The following is a 16,156-nucleotide window of genomic DNA, read 5'->3' on the forward strand; positions in this document are numbered from 1 at the left end:
AGGTTCTGTCTGCTTCGGGTACATGAGAGCTTGATTCTGCTGCGTCCAGGTGACTCTGAACTCAGGAGCTGTGAACATGGAGCCCCAGCCCGGCTGGCTTCTGCCTGGTGCCTGGGCTGTGGTGTGGGCGTGCAGCCTTGGCCAAGCCCACGAGTCCCCCACTCCTTCAGATGGGCTCCTGGGCTGGCGCCTCTCCGGCTTTGCTGGCTCTGTTTTCACCAGCTGCTGTCGCTGGCGCCCCTTGGTGGATGTCCTCGTGGTGCAGTTTCCACTCTAAAGTCCGTCCTGCACTGCTGCAGCCGCAAGTGGCCCTGGCCTGCTGTCCCCACGTGACTCGTCGGGCTGGTCTCCAGCAGCTCTTCCCCTGCGTGTGGGTCGTGTTTTGTTTGTTCGTGTGTCGGGAAGCGTGACTTGTGATTTGGACCTGGGAGCCACGTGAGGTGGGCACTGTGGGCCTTGCTCTTGTCCTGCTGGCCTCAGCGGTGGTGACTGGGGGGCTGGTCTCCAGTCCTTCCCGATGGCTCTGTCCATACTGTGCTTTGCCCCCTCCTCAGGGCTCATAGGCAGAATTGGGTGTCCCTTGCAGAAGGGAAGGCCTCACTGTGCGGCTGTGGTGGTCTCTGAGCCCTCGGGCTCCCTCGCCCTCTGCCTGTTCTTCTGACATGCCCACTGGGTGCAGCCCCCAGCTTTGCTTGCTCTTGGCCCTGTTGGGTTTGCTGTGGACAGCTGTGAGAGGGTTGGCACAGCTGCTGGCATTACTGTGGCGGTGCCAGCTGCTCTTATGCCCCGTGTGCTATGCTGAAAATGCCCCCATGTTCTAGGAGGGACTGACCCTCCCCGAGGAAGGGACTTCTCCCCTGCTGTGGGGGGCCTCACAGAGAGAGTGGCAAGGTGCCCCAGGCCTCCGAGTCAGAGGGTCCATTTGGAGACTGGATGAGTTGGTTGTTGTCTCTGCTCCCTCAAGGGTGCTCGGTGATGAGGAGGGTCGCCATGCGAGTAGACCTGTGGGGGAAGGTCTCATCACGGACACGTGCTGCTTTTCGGAGGCCTTAGGTGGAGCGCCCTCTTGCCTGCCCCCACCTCTGTGGTGGAGCGCAAGAGGGTTGGAAAGACTGGGCATGGTTGTCTGGCTGCTCTGGGTGTTCCATGGGTGTGGAGCAGTCTTGCTAGCTCCTGGGGACCTGTGGGACATTGTTCTGTGTTGGGGGCAGTGTCCCCAGAGGCCGTAAGCATGTGCTTAGCGAGCTGGCTGTTCGAATGGTCCTTCTCTGGCAGTCCAGCCTGACGCTGGAAACCAAACAGATCATCACACATCATTTATTTACTATGGTTCAGCTACTTTCTCCAGGCAACCCCAGTATTTGAAGCTACTTCTGCGCTGGGTGCGATGGCTGGTGTGTGCCCGAAGTCCCAGCTATGTGGGAGGCTCAGGTAGGAGGATTGTGGGAGCCGGCAACTTCAGGGCCAGCCTGGGCAGCATGGTGAGACCCCATCTCGGGGAGAGAGGCAGGCAGGCAGCCAGGGAAAGGAAGGAGAGGGGAAGGAAAGGTTCCGGCAGCACTGTAGGATGACAGAGGTGCGCAGTCCGTCCGTACTGTCACCAGTCTTGGGGAAGGTGCTTGGCTTTCTGGGAAGCCCTGCTGCCGTCATTCTGGGTGGCGCATGGTCCTTCTGCCACACTTCTCTTGACATGGGGCCTCTGTGGTGGGCCCGCAGCGTCAGTACCACAGTGTCCCTTGGCTTGATCCCACACTGCCTGTGCACCCGCTTACCGTCCCGTGTTGCCTAGCAGTCAGTGGTCGAGCTTTCTTCTGCCCTTGTCCCCTCTGGGAGTAGGAAACAGGATCCTGAAGTGGTGAATGGGGGGCTGTGGTGCCCAGGGCAGGCCTTCCTCCTTGCTTCCGTCCTTGTGGTGTCCCTACCTGGAGTTGTGTGGCAGTTGATGGAGCAGGTGCCCTGTCCCTTAGGGCCATGTCCTGTGCCGGCTGCTGTAGCTGCTATGCTACAGATGTGGACACATGGATGGAGAGGCTGGTCACCTGCTGGGGTCACATGTGAGTGCTGGCTGGGGCCTCTGCTGATGGTCCTCTTCAGGCCCGTTCTTCAGTCCTGAGGTGGGCCTGTCTGTGAAGATCTCCCCGCCGTCCCACAGAGATGGAAGCCTTGATCAACCCCCTGCAGGGGCTTGGGTGTGCGGCTGCCCCGCTCTACCCCTCCTGCTTCTGCAGAGGGTCTGGAGGAGTGTCCTGGGGCTGCAGCCACAGCTCTCAGACAGGGCCTGGGGCAGAGTCCCTCCGTACCAGCACCTCTGTGGGAGTGCCTGGCCATCTCTGGCTCTGTCTGTAAGGAGCAGAACTGCAGAAGTAGTAAAGAGAAGGACTTTACGTGGAAGGTCTGTTTTGGTCAGCCTTGGCTCTAGTTGGCCTGAGTCAGCAAATAGCTTTCACTAGTAAAACCGTCTGTTTTCTTGTTCAGATTTTTAGAGACACATAATGACTATTTTAGTAAAGTGCTTACAAATCACTTTTCTGTGTATCTATTTATTTTTTACATGGACTTGGAAGCCTGTTGACATGGGTGGGTGACTCGGAGCACAGGTTGCAGTCGGTGACTTTGGCTGCTGGCTTGGTCTGAGTGGCAGGTGCTCCCTGCCACTCCCAGCTCCCTGCCTCAGGGCTCTACTCTGGCTTCCCCAGGCCACAGCTTGCAGCTTGGTGGGGAGCAGCAAGGGGAAGAGCACAGGGTGTGCCCCCTGCCACTGGCCTCTTAGAAAGGTGCGCTTCATCTCTAGCTTTTTTCCTAATTGTAAAAAGTAGCAATTGTTCTTTGTAGAAAGGTAGGAAAACAGAAAAATACAAAGTAAAAGTCTCCGGGGGGCGGTTCTCCTGATGTTTGGGCTCACTCTTGTCTCTTCCCAGTGCGTGTGCGCAGGCCCGCAGGCCCGAGGTGCTCCCCTTCCTTCCCTCACCGTGAGCATGCCCGACTGTTCGGAGTCATTTTTAAGAGATTGTAGCGTGCAGTGTGATGACACGGAGGTCAGCTTGCCTATGAATGTGGCTGTTTTCAGCCAGGGTGTTGATGCTCCTGCCTGTTAGAGGTGAGGTGATCTCCTTGCACACAGCCCGTGCCCACGGGGGTTCCTCAGGTGGGCTCAGAGGGTGGGGGCCGTGGTAGTGGAAGCCTCTGCTGAGTGGCTCCAGCTCACGGCTGCCAGCTGAGGGTGAGACCACCACCTGTGACTGGGCTTTGACTTGGACTGTTGGTCAAGTAGCTGGTTTTTTAGGCTATATCACTAGTCATGGGACAGATTGCTTTTTTATTTTTGAATACTTCTTGAATTTTTAAAATTTTTAACATACGAGGGATTGAACCCAGGGACACTTAATCACTGAGCCACATCCCTAACCCTTTTCTGTATTTTATTTAGAGATAGGGTCTTGGTGAGTTGCTTAGGGCCTTGCTAAGTTGCTGAGGCTGGCTTTGAACTTGTGATCCTCCCGAGTTGCTAGGATTGCAGGCGTGCACCGCTATGCCTGGGTGGTGCAAGCTGTTTTTAAGTGGGTCTGCCTGAAGGAAGAGAGTCCTCTGCATCCCATTATAGGAACATGGGACCCTAGGTAGCTGTTTGGAGCCCTGCTCAAGCCCCTGGGCCACACAAGGACAGGTGGGAGGCTAGGGGGCCAGGAGTCTGCTGCCCTGCCAGCACAGAGGTCGCAGGCCGTGGTGGGCCTCCTGTAGCTTCAGCGTGCCGAGCACCCGGGTGCTAGTGATCGCAGCAGGCATGAGTGCTTGCTGCTTTCCAGTTCAGAAGGTAGCCTAAGTGCATTTTAGCTCATCCTCACCGAACCCGGAGAGGTAGGTACCACTACACCTGGGCTCAGGGTGGGGGAACGTGGCCCCGGCAGCACCACCCTGTGCCCTGGGATGTAGTCTGCCATGCCACCAAGGGGGCAGGACCAGGCGTCTGTATTCAGTGTCACGTGTCTCTCTTGGAGAGAGTGAGGAACTGGGTTTGGTGTTCTTCTGGCACAGGGATAGTTCAATGTGCATACATAAGAGTTGCTCGGGCTGCGTGGACGCGTGCATGGGAGGCAGGAGCTGTGCGGAGCGTGCTTGCCCCGCGGGGCTTTTTAGCGATCGCCCTCTGTAGCGACTGGTAGTGTCCTCCTGTCTCCAGCCTGCTACTTGGAGACGGCCTGTCGCTGGGTCTTCTCCATCTCTTCAGCTGGCTCTGGGCTTTCTCCCCTCTTCACAGCTGTCTGGTGGTCCAGCGTGTGGGTGCATGATGGCACCTGTTCCCACTGTTCCACAGCGAGATGGTGCTCTCGAGTGACCTTGTGCACATGTCACTTGGAGTGTGAGGGCGGAATCTGGCACTTTTTCATTTGGTCCCTGTGTTGATGTTCCCGGGCATTCTGGTGGTGGTCCTCCCATGGAGAGCCCATCTTGTGGACAGGGTGGGCTGGGAGCTGTGTCCATCCCTTCAGTTTCTTGTCTAACCTTGCAGCACAGCCAGGTTTGCCTGCCACGAGCGGTGGCTGCTGCTTCACCAGGGTTTGCTTGACCCTGTTTGTGCACTTGCTGTGCTTTCCTGCCCTCTGCCTGCTGTCCTTCAGGTACAGTTGGTGGATCAGGAAGGGTACCTGTCAGGGTCCTCCTTCAAGAGTTCAGTGGGCAGGCACGCGCTGCAGTTTCAGTTGGGGTGGCTCTGAGCTCCTGGTGGGGGACTGACTGGGCATGGTGCAGCTGGGACAGACCTGCCTGTGGACTCTTGGGCTTGGGCTGGACTTGGCTGCAGTTGGGAGAGTGGAGACTGCTTTGCCTACATGGCTTTGACCAGCACCAGGGGTGGGCTTCTGCCCTCTCTGTGTGTATGGCTGCCTAGGAGGCTGACAGCATCCCTGGCTTTCTCCTCAGGATGCGGTAGAATACCTGTCTCCAGTTAAGACCACCGAGGTGTCTCCAGATGTCCCCTCGGGGCCAAAACTGCTCCCAGTTGAAAACCTGAACTAGAGAATAATGGAAAATAAGGCTTCCTGCTTGAAAGGATAAAAATAGGATACCAAGTTCAAGGCTTATCTGGACAACTTAGACCTTGTCTCAAAATAAAATTTAAAACAGGAACTGGGGACGTAGCTCTGGGGTGAGCACCCCGTTCAATTCCAAGAACTGCAAAAAAGAAAAAGAAAAAAAGAAAAACTCAAACAACAAAAGAGACTGGACGTTATAAAAATCACATCAAGTTTGAACCCAGTGCAGTTGAGAGTAAAGAGCTGTTTACAGACATCAAAACAAAAACAAGAAGAACCCACATGCATTTTTTTTTTAGTTGTAGATGGACACAATGTCTTTTATTTTATTTATTTATGTATGTGTGGTGCTGGGGATTGAACCCAGTGCCTCACACGTGCCAGGCAAGCACTCACCACTGAACCACCACCCTCCCCCGCCACCTGGCACATGCCAGACTCTAGAACTGCAGGATGTTCCTATCGGGGCTCACCTGTGACAGTGCTTGCGTCCAGCCCAGTCACCAGTGCTCATGGGGAGGGAGAGGCCAGGGTGTGGCTGGGGGAGGGCTCCCGCGGTGGGAGTGCACTAGGGCAGCCCACCCTGATGGAAGAGGTGCTGCTGGCTTCCAAGACCAACTGGGATGTTTCCAAGCAAGGCCAACCTGCTGTGGCACCTGGGGCCTGGAGACTGCCCTGCCCTGAGCAGGGCTCCAGCTGTGGGGGTGGGCGCTGGCCACAGCTTTGCTGTCTCTAGTAGCCTGTAACTGGACATTAAGCATTTCCTGCAGTTATGAAAGCAGACAAACCCACAGCAGTCCCAGTAGTGCCTGTGACTTGTTATAGCAGGGTCACATGCATCTTGGGGTCACAGCAGAGTGAGGGGTGCCCCGGGGCTCCTTGCAGGTGACCATGGACTTGCTGTCAGTGGTGGAGAAGCTTGAGTAATTGTTTTCAGCCTCATTGCCTGTGTTTGCAATTCATGTATCAAGGCTCTGAAACTGTTTGTGGGGAGGGGTCAGTAGGTGTCCTCGGAAGGCTGCAGGGTGGTTGGCACAGTAGAAGGCTGAGACCCTGCTCTGGCAGCCTGTTGCTGTCCTCCAGGGGCCTCCTGGTGCCTGTTGGTAGAGGGGCACCAGGCTTTGGAGGCCCTGGCCCTGGTCAGCTTATCTCTTGTGATCAGTGTCTATTAGCATGTTCTATTTAAAAATGAAATCGATTGTTAAAAATTGAATTTCTAAAAACCATGCTTCTGGTTCACAAATATTAAAGTGAATTTTAAACACAAAGCTTTGACAAGACCCATGTAGCATTCTTTTTTCATTGGGTGTCCAGGGCTTTCTAGAGGGTGTAATGTCTGAGGGTGGCGGGCAGCCTTAGGATCCTGCAGGGCACTGGGCTGCGCTGGACGCTGCTCTTGAGTGCCTGTGTGGCCATCATGCTCTAGTTCACCTGGAGTAGTTGGAGATGCAGAACCGTGGCCCCCAGACCTGACCAGGAGCCTGTGCCTCACCTCCTGCCAGAGGCTCTCTGCACCTGGAGGCTGGCGCAGCCGCTCATCTTCACAGCTGTGACGACGGGTGAGCTGTGGAGCCCAGGTGCCTGGACCGTATTCCTGTCAGGCACCTCAGGCATGGCAGCCCCGGAACCACAGGATGGAATGTGCCCTGCCTGCCCAGGTGTTGCTTCATGTCGGGTCCACCTCACGCCTTGTCTGTGTTGTTGATCGAGCTTATGGAAACTTGACTTTGAAGTAGAGGTGCTTCTTTGTTCATCCTGATAAAATTGGATGGGGTGTATTATACAGAGAGATCGGCACCTGCCTCACCACAGGCCTGTTCTAAGTTTGGGATCCTGCAGCAAACAAAACCCAACCCCTGTCCTGGCTGGACCCCAGGGAGTTCCTGCTGGATTTGGATGTGAAGGCAGGGAACAGCTAGTGCGGAGGCCCAGGCAGGTGGGAGGCAGCATCCTCCTGGGAAGAGGGTAAGCAGTGGGCCAGGCAGCAGGGCCTGGGTGGGCGCGGGGAGGCCACCCTGAAGATGAGAGGGCTGGCAGCGGGGCAGGGCCCGAAGCAGGAGGTTTACTCAGAGAACTGGGAGCTAGTGGGGGAAATCCAGCGAGGCGGAGTCGGACTTTGTTGGTGGAATGTGCTGTTGGCCTCTGCGCAGGCGCGGAAGGCAGCGTCGGAACCATCAGGCCTGTCTCCTGCACCTCCAGCCGCTGGCGGGCTGTGTGGGCGAGCGTGAGTCAGAGAGCATCTGAGTTGAGCTCCGTGGGTCACGTGGGCAAATTAGTCTGACCAAAAATAACCCAAAATAGCATTTCTGGGAAACGCAAGCGAAGGCAGCTTTTAATGTAAACAAAGGAGCAGAGGAAGATGAAGGCCGGGCTGGAAAGAATGAACATGTGCACAACCGAGAAGAACCACTCACGCCCGTGGCTCCAGGGGCTGCAGTCGTGCTGCGTTTCCTCCCCTGCCTCGCGTCAGAGGGGAGCGTGCAGCTTCCCCCGGGCTCCTGGCTCTTCCTGTCCATCCTCAGGGAGCACTTCCTGCTGTCCCTGCTGGCAAGCTGACGCCATGTGAGGCCTGCGCCTGGTCCCAGCCTGGCCGCAGGTTGGCATTGTGCACAAAGCACAAGGAACAGCTGCCCAGAGCTCCTGACTGGTGGCTGTGTGGACACTGGTGGGTGTCCCTGTGCCTCAGGGCTTGGTGCCCAGTAGGGTCAAAGGCCACCACTCAGGCCTGGGGTTGGGGTCAGTTTTTACTCCTGGATAAGGTAGTCTGGACCCAGGAATTTCCTGGTCTGGGGTGGGCGCTTCTCTGCTGGCCAGCCACCCTGGCCCGGTTGTCACCCTTCTTTGAGACCCGGCGTTGGTACTCTACTCCCCATGGGCAGGAGAGTCTGGAGGTGGTGGCCAGGTGCCCTGTGGTTGGTTGCTGTGAAGTTGAGGTCCCCCGGGCCCACGTTTCCTGCTTGGAGCGAGAACCGGCGGTCCTGGGCGGCAATGGTGTCCTGCTTGTGCTCACTCTGTCTTCCTGGTTCCCGGGAAAGCTCTCACCTTGGAGCGCTCCGCCAGTGGTCGGGGAACCCATCCCATCAGGTTACCTGCAGAAGCCACTAAAATCTAGTATTATCCAAAGATAATGGCTTCCGGGAGGAGGCTGGGTGTCTGTGATTTATTTCATGGAGTTTGTGAACTTAAAAATTGCCTGACCTGTGATGTGCTGCCTTCTCGGAGGGTCTTGAGCTGCCTTGGGCGCCTGTGGGCAGAGCCCCGACCAGCAGCCCAGCAGGCCTTTGCTAGGCTGGGGCAGAGCGAGCCTGCGTGACGTGGCTATGGCTTCTGTGCTCGCTGTCCAGTCCGCAGTGGCAGCCGGGCCTGTTGACTTGGGTCGGGGGGGGACCACATTCCCTGGCTGCCGTCGTGCTTGGTTGTGAGCGTCGAAGCTTTCACCATGCCGCTTCTCGGGGCCTGCCGCAGCCCCTCTGGGTGACCTGCAGCTTGTGTCTTCAGTCTCCGTCTGTGGGCGCTGAGGACATTGGCAGGTTTTCAGTACTAGAGACGCGGGGGCACCTCTTGCCCTGGGAAGGGTTTCCCCGCGGGGCTCTGCTCTCGCAGTCCTGGAGGATCACGCGCGCTGCCCTGGCAGAGGCCGGGCAGCTACCTGCTGCTCCCCCTCCTTCAGGCGGCTCACGTCCTGTCCTCCAGGTTTGTGGAGGGCAGTGTCATCCTGCTGTGTCATCAGCATCGTAGAGGAAATACAAAAACCAGGTTTTGCTTCGGATGGAGGCATATAATGCAGTGGGCTGTGGGATTTCTGTCCTGTGTGATGAGCCGCTGAACAGGACAGGCCCCGTCTGCTGGGCTGTTTTAATTTTGGTGCAGAGGAACAGAGAGTGGAAGCGCTGTCTTTCTTAGGAAGTACTTACCGTGACAGTAGTAGTTCACGTTTTATAGAAAAGCTGAATCCAAGGCGTACGTGCATGCCTCTGGAACAGGAGCAAACGCCATTGCACCCCGGCTGAATGGGAGAAAGTAAGACGGTCCTGTCTCTTCCCTCAGATGGCTCCGCGGACAGAGGCCCCGCTCCACGGCGTCAGCAACAGCCTGGAGAAGGCACTGCACACCTCAGCACATTCCACGGAGGAGGCGCTGCCCAAGAGGCCCGTGGGGAAGCACGGCAAAGGTGGGTCACTGGGCTCCTGCAGGCGTGGGCTGGGTGGTACGCTGCTCCGGGCTTCGCATCATTCAGCTGTGCTGGGCTCAGGAAGGCGAGTTTCTGTGGTTTTGCGAGTGATTCATGAGCATTATGGGTGTTTGTTAAGAGGAAACAGTAAACGTTATCCAGCTCCTTCCCTTCCCACCCCAGAGGCCCTGGATTCTGGGCAGTGCCGTCCTTCGAGTGGCCCCAGAGTGTGGCACCTGGCACCTCCTTCCATGTGTGCTGTATCTTCTCCCTCTGCCTGGACTTGGTGCCACTGGACTCCTGTGCCCTCTGGCCCCTGTGGTATGCAGCTCAGTGGCCAGTGGGGCCATGGGTGTGGGTGTTCCACATGAGGCCTTTGGTCCTTGTGGTGCTGTGTGTGACTTCTGCAGCTGTTCTAAAATAACTGGCTGTGCGGTAGATAGGTGCCTGCGAGAGCGAAGGTGATTCCTGGGACCAGGCGGAATCGACACAGTCCCGGGGATCTGAGCAGAACTGAGGGGGGACGAGGAGGCGCATCCTGGTTGGGTCCTGCATCCTGCAGCCCTACTGCCACTTATAAGTGTGTGTCTCCTGCACATCTCATGCTGTGGTAGGCAGGGCTGCCCGCTTCTCCACGCTGTCCCTCCTCTGCCTACCTCTTGCTCCCTGGCGTTTCATCTCACGGCAGCTTGGTGAACCCTGTGTTTCTACAGGGCCCTGTGCCCACCGATCACGGAGAGCCAGCCCTTGAAGGTGCCCACGTTCTGTTGTGTGGGCACGAGGCAGGGTGTGAGCTGTGGCCTGGGGCAGCCCGTGAGGCATGCGATGGCCACTGGCCCTGGAACCCAGGGGGCTGTGTGTGTTTCTTCCCTTTACTCATCTTTCTGTGGTGCTGAGGGTGGAACGTGGGGCCTTGCATGTGCCAGGCAGGTGCTCTGCCTCAAGCCCCGTCCTAGCCCTTTGGTCCCAGTTGTCTTAGTTACCGTCCCTCCCGAGAGAGGCTTCCATCTCCTTATCCTGGTGACGGAGACACACTCCCAGCCTGGGACTGGCCTGCTCTACCCTGCTTCCTCCTGCCTGCGCCCTCTTGGGCCAAGGGCTGCTGTGGGGTGAGCCTGCCCTGCCAGCAGCAGTGTGGCCTCTGAATTGGAGGGTGGCTGCTTCTGTACCATAGTGAGTTTTTTACTTTTTAAAGATAAATAGTTTCAACACACATGGCTGCCACGTGCCACGCGCTTGTGGATGCTTTGTGGCCGAGTCGGTCCTGATGCCAACTGCGACAGGGCGGGAGCAGGCGGCCCGCGGTAGTGGGGCTGTCATGTCCCCACAGAGGTGCTTGGAGCTGCTGGACCCCACAACATCCTCCCCTTGCCAGCCTCAGGTCCTGGCCCAGAAGAGCCTGGTCTTCTGAGTCACCCCTGCTGTCCTCAGTCACCTTTCCTGCGAGACTGGAGCGACTCTAGGATGTGTGGTTTTCTGCTGGCGGGGTTCCTCCTTGCCTTTTCTGGGTTTCACTTCTGCTTTGGTTTCTCTCTGCTTCTTTGGAAGAGTGAAACGATAGGCTTGACTTAGAAGGTGGTGGTCAGACTTTGGAGCTTCTTACCTGTGGAAGTGCAGGGAGCCAGTTGGGGACTGGCATTGCTGCACTGCTGACTTCCGTCACCTTCCCGATACCCTGGCACCCTGGTCACGTGCTTGTTTCTAGTCTGAGGTGGTCGTCGCCCCACTTTACGGACGAGAGCCAGGTCACAGGGAAGCTGGGAGGCAAGCCCAGAGCCTGTGCTCTCAGCTCACGTTTGGGGGAGCTGTGACTTTTCCCCGTGCTTCTCACTGTGCGGAGGGCGCCCAGCAGCAACTGGCTGTTGCTGCAGAGCCACGTCTCACTCAGCGCCTGTGCCGGAGTGGACGAGTCTGGGAGCCTTGCAGACTGGGAGTCGAGTTTCCCAGCTCCTGTCCCCGTGCTGCCATCAGTGAAGCTCAGATTGTCTGCTGAGGAGGAGACTCTTGAGAATGCCACAGGGAGGACACTCTGCGGCTTTGTTCTTGGGACCCAGAGCAGCTGGGACCTCTGCTCCTGGTGTCCAGCTGTCAGCCCAGCCCTTGGCAGCGCAGCTGGGGCTCTGCGCTCTCTGGCCCCCTGCTATTTCTTGGAAGCTCTGGATTCCCAGGCTCGGTGGTTCAGTACGTACGTACGTAGGTACTTACTTGGTACACCTCAAAACTGAGGTGTTGGGAGGCTCTTGCTTTGTTACGCGGCGTGGTCATGGCAGAGATAGCCTGGAGCCTGTACCCCAAGCATCTGGAACTTGTGGTGGGACCAACCCCACCCTGATCAGAGCACAGTCCCAACGAGGCAGGACTTAAGCGTGGAATCTGGGGCCACATGCCAGCAGTGTCCCCTGGCTGCATGGGGTTGCTGTGTGCGGTGGGAGCTGAGGAGTTTGCAGTGCCAGTGGCTCTTTCTCTTTATTCAGCGTTTGTACTGAATAACACACAAAGGAGAGGTCAAAGCATTTTGCAGTGAGTTATACTAAACTTCATTTTACTATAGTTATTATTTTCATTTTTCATTAGAAAATTTTTTTCAATTTTTTAATTTTTTTGCAGTGCTAGGGATGAACCCAGGGTCTTGTGCGTGGTGGGCAGTGCTTGCTGATTTTTGAACTGGTGATTCACAACCTTCCTCAACCAGGGATTCTCATCTGAGCTGAAGAACACAGCTGTTTGAGTGACTGGTTCCTCAGTTGGCCTAGGGAATGTGATCAGGCTCAGGAGTGAGGTTATTCGTGCCACACCCGGGCCCCTGTGGCCCAGCGGAATGGGTCTCACGAGGCCAGCTGTGCTGGTGCCGGGCACAGTGCACTCCTCTAGCTTTTCAGGCTCTCCAGGGCGCCGAAGTGTGGGAACCTCAAGAGCTGTGATCTCCAGTGGGCACTGAGGCAGTTGGTACCACTCGAAAGTGCCAACTATTGAATTTCCAGGCACTTCTTTTTGTTTGTTTTTGGTCCCAGGGATTGAACCCAGGGGCACTTAACCACTGAGCCACATCCCCAGCCCTTTTTTTGTATTTTATTTAGAGACCAGGGTCTCGCTTAGTTGCTTAGGGCCTCACTAAGTTGCTGAGGCTGGCTTTGAACTCAAGAACCTCCTGCGCAGCCACCTGAGCTGCTCAGCTCCAGGAGCTTCTTTTTGCTCCTCGATGTCATACAGGTAGTGTGGAATTGGCTGGGGCAGTGTACGTCCACTTTGGAAAGTGGCCCCTACCCCTGGTGCTTCCGCTGTGTGGTGCACTCAGGGCCTGTGTGCATCTGGGAAAGTACAGGGACAAGCGCTCTTAATCTTAGTCTCTTTGTTGCTGGTGCCACCCTCTGCCTCCTGGTGCTCAGGGTCTGTCGTCTCCTGCAGCTTGCTGACCCGGACCCTCCAGTTTTCACTCACTTAAGATTGTCTCTGGGGGCTGGTGCTGTGGCGCAGTGGTAAAGCACTGGCCTGGCAGGTGTGAGACACTGGGTTTGATCCTCAGCACCACATAAAAATCAAAAAATGAATACAATAAAGATACTGTGTCCACCGACAACTAAAAATAAAATAAAAAAAACCTGCTCAATTGCGCTGATTATATTAAAAACCAAAAAAACAAAAAAGCATTGTTTCTGTTTCCGCGACGGTTCCGGTCCGGGCGAGTGAACTTTCAGGTTGGTGTTCCGCTCTCCTCCGGCCTCTCCAGGGAGAGCTCTGCTGCTGGTGGCCCTGCCTCGTGCCGCTTTCTCTGTCTGGTGGGTGTGGCTTGACTCCGTGTCCCTAGTGTGGTCTTCTCGTCCTTATTTCCCTGTTGTCTTTCTCACATCTGGAGGAGTTTCCAGCCCTCCTGAGGTCCTGCTCTCTGGACTCTCCTCTCCACCAGGCTCCCGTTCCGGCGTGGAGCAGGTAGAGTCCCAGGTCTGCGGCCCACTGCCCTCTCCAGCCCCCTCTGGAGATGCTGGTGTGCTCACTTGCCGTTTCTGGTCCCAACCTGCTGGTCGGCCTGGTGGCACTACGTCAGGGGTTGTGCTGTTCAGTTCGAGTTTCTGTTGGGTTCTGTTCCTCTGCTGAGATCCTGTCCCTTTCTCTCTCTTTTCTTTTCTTTTCTCCCCCCCCCCCCCCTTTACTTCTATTTGGTTATTTTTATGTGGTGCTGAGGATGGAACCCAGTGCCTTACATGTGCTAGGCTAATGTGCTCCCACTGAGCCCCAGCCCCAGCCCCCTATCCATTTCTTTATTGGAGCGCTTTAAAAAATTTTAAGATCCTTCAACATAGTTCTAATAAGCACTTTCAAGCCCTGGCCTGCTAAGTTCAGCAGCTGGGTCATCTGGGACGTAATGTCCGTTGACTGACTGCTTTTCTCTTGAGCTTTCTGTCTTGTAAGTGGTTGTGGGTCGTATCCTTACACAGGACACATTGCCGATGTCGTGGGTCCCGTTACTCTTCTGCAGAGGGACTCCCTCTCCGTGGGATGGCAGGTGAGACCTCTTTCATTCCTTGAGCTGTTCCTTGGCCCCATAGGGTCTTGACCATCCTGTGCCAGTGCCTGGGCCTCTGAGCTGCTCCGAGGGAGGGCTCAAGCAGCCCCCTGTCGACAAACCCGGGGGTCTCTCTTGACGTGGCGATCTCCCCCAGCCCTCCCCGCCTGTGGTTTCCTTCCTATTTTTACATTGGGAAGCCCCCACATGCAAGTGTCCTTGGCCTGTGCCCCTGGTTTCCTGCAAGCCCTGTGCCTGCCCTTCCTTTTGACTCTCTGCTTCCTTTCAGGCCCTCCTTGTCTACCCCTAGTAGTGGCCCAAAAGCTCCTCTGCCTCTGCCGGTCCTCTCCCAGGGGTCTTGTCCAGGGTGCTCAGGTCTGGAGTTCTGCTGAGCCCCTCTTGCCATGCACTTGTCCTGAGCCCGCTGCCGAGCGCATCCCTTCCCTGGTTGCAGTGCAGCCGGGAAGCCAGACCCCAGGTCTTGGAGGTATCGCTCATGATCCTTGCCGCACTCAGGCCCTCTGGCTCCTTTTCCTTCTTCCTTTGCATCTGCTGCCTGCAGGGCCTCCTGTCTTGCCTCGCTCCTCTCAGTCATCGTCCGTAGTGACCAGGGCCATCTCTGTGGAATCGCGGCAGCCCTGACTGCAGCCCGAGCCCCGGGTTAGTGTGTGCGCAGGAGTCTGGGGCCTCAGTCCCGGGAAGAAGGGACCAGTGTTCCTTCTGTTCAGGTGAGAAGATGAGGCATGGAGGGTTCACGGCTGTGCCCACAGCCACGCGCGCAGAGCACATGGGTCAGCCGCAGCCGCATACCACCACACTGCCGCCTGTCTCCCCGACCCCCCTGTCCCTGTCTCATCTTGAGTGACGCTTGCCTCTTAGGTTCCTGGCCTGTGTATGCGCCCCTTGCCCAGCAGGCCCTACCCTTTGAAGTTCAGGACAGGCCTTGCTTCTGTGAACCTTTCAATTTTATGTCCCTTCTGGGTGGTACTGTGCTTCGTACTTATTAGTACTGAGTAAAATGTTTGTCTTAGTAACAAACTCAGTAACATTCCTGAGGCTCAGAATTCAAGAGCCATGTCTCTGGCTGTGTGTGGAGAGAAGCAGAAGGAGGCTTTGGTCCCTGCTGTTGTTTAGGATCTTTCCAACTTTGTTTTTCATCACTGCGCATGGCTGTGGTTTTTCCCGCCATGTCCAGAGAAGCAAAATGTCCAGTCAGTGCAGGGCTGTGGTGACGAGATCCCGAGTATACCACGCAGTGCTTAGGTGTGTTAGGTGTGGCCTGGTCTGACCTGGGAAGATGCACGGGGAGGGGTTGTTTCCTCAGGGCGTAGTGACAATGGCCCAAGATGTGACCTGCCCAGGACTCCCCACACCCCACCGTGTGGAAGTGGGAAGTTGACGAGATTTCAGGAACATTCTTCAGCTGAGGTTTTTGATTTTTTAAGTGAAACTGTTTTTTGGGCAGTGCAGCCCAGGAGTCTTTTGGGAAAGGGTTTCAGGAGCAGTTTCTGTACCCAAATGTGAAAGACCTGTTTGGGGGGACCTGTGGAGGGGCATTTTGTGCTGGCTCCTTGTTCAATCTTTCTCATATGTCTTAAGTAATACCACCTTTAGAGTGACACTTTTTGGGGCTTAGTTTTGATGATTATTGAAGTAGCTTCTTGTTGTTGGGCATGAGAACTAAACTACTTAAAGAAGCATTGTGTTTTAGTCAGCTTTTTTACCACTGTGACCGGTAGACCTGACAAGTACAGTGTTGAGGAGGAAAAGTTTATTTGGACTCATGGTTTCAGAGGTCTCAGTCCATGGTCAGCCAACTCTGTTGCTAAGGTGAGGTAGAACATCACGATGGAAGAGTGTGGAAGAAGAAAGCAGCTCAGGACACGACACAGGAAGCAGGGAGCCTCACACCAGAGACAGAGGATAAACCCTAAAGGCAGACACCGCCCCCTTCCCGTGGTCAACCTCTTCCAGCCACACCCTAAACACCCTGCCTGGCCAGACTCACCACCCAGTTAATCCTTATCTGTGTATTAATCTACTGATAAGGTTATAGCTCCCATAATCTGATCATTTCACCTCTGAACATTCTCGCATTGTTTCATACATGAGCTTTTGGGTGACACCTCACATCTAAACCGTAACATTTCACCACTGCCCCCAAAAGTTCATGCCCATCTCACAGTGCAAAATGCATTTAATGCACTTTCAGGACCCCATAGTCGTTTTTTTTTTTTTTAACAGTTTCAGCATTACCCGAACATCCAAGTTCAGTCAATGTCTCCTGTGAGACTTGAGGCAAACTCTCAGTGTGAGACCCTGTAAAAATCAAAAACAAATCACATATATCCCATATATAAAGGTATAGAGTAAACATTTTTATTCCATACAGAGAGACAGAGGCATAAAAAGAGGGATGGGACCAAAGCAAGACCAAAATCCAACTGCTTAAAT

The 16,156-nt window shown here is 55.7% G+C and overlaps 1 protein-coding gene across 2 annotated transcripts in view; it reads left to right on the forward strand.

The window, feature by feature from the left end:
* Zcchc14 (zinc finger CCHC-type containing 14) overlaps positions 1-16,156 on the forward strand; it is a 59,529-nt gene that overhangs the window by 10,971 nt on the left and 32,402 nt on the right. For both annotated transcript variants that reach the window (XM_047527410.1, XM_047527411.1), the window contains exon 2: positions 9,078-9,201. In XM_047527410.1, coding sequence (XP_047383366.1) covers positions 9,078-9,201 — 124 coding nt within the window. The remainder of the gene's footprint in view (positions 1-9,077; positions 9,202-16,156) is intronic.

The sequence above is a fragment of the Sciurus carolinensis genome, chromosome 16 (assembly GCF_902686445.1).
Source record: "Sciurus carolinensis chromosome 16, mSciCar1.2, whole genome shotgun sequence".
Taxonomy (NCBI): Eukaryota; Metazoa; Chordata; class Mammalia; order Rodentia; family Sciuridae; genus Sciurus; species Sciurus carolinensis.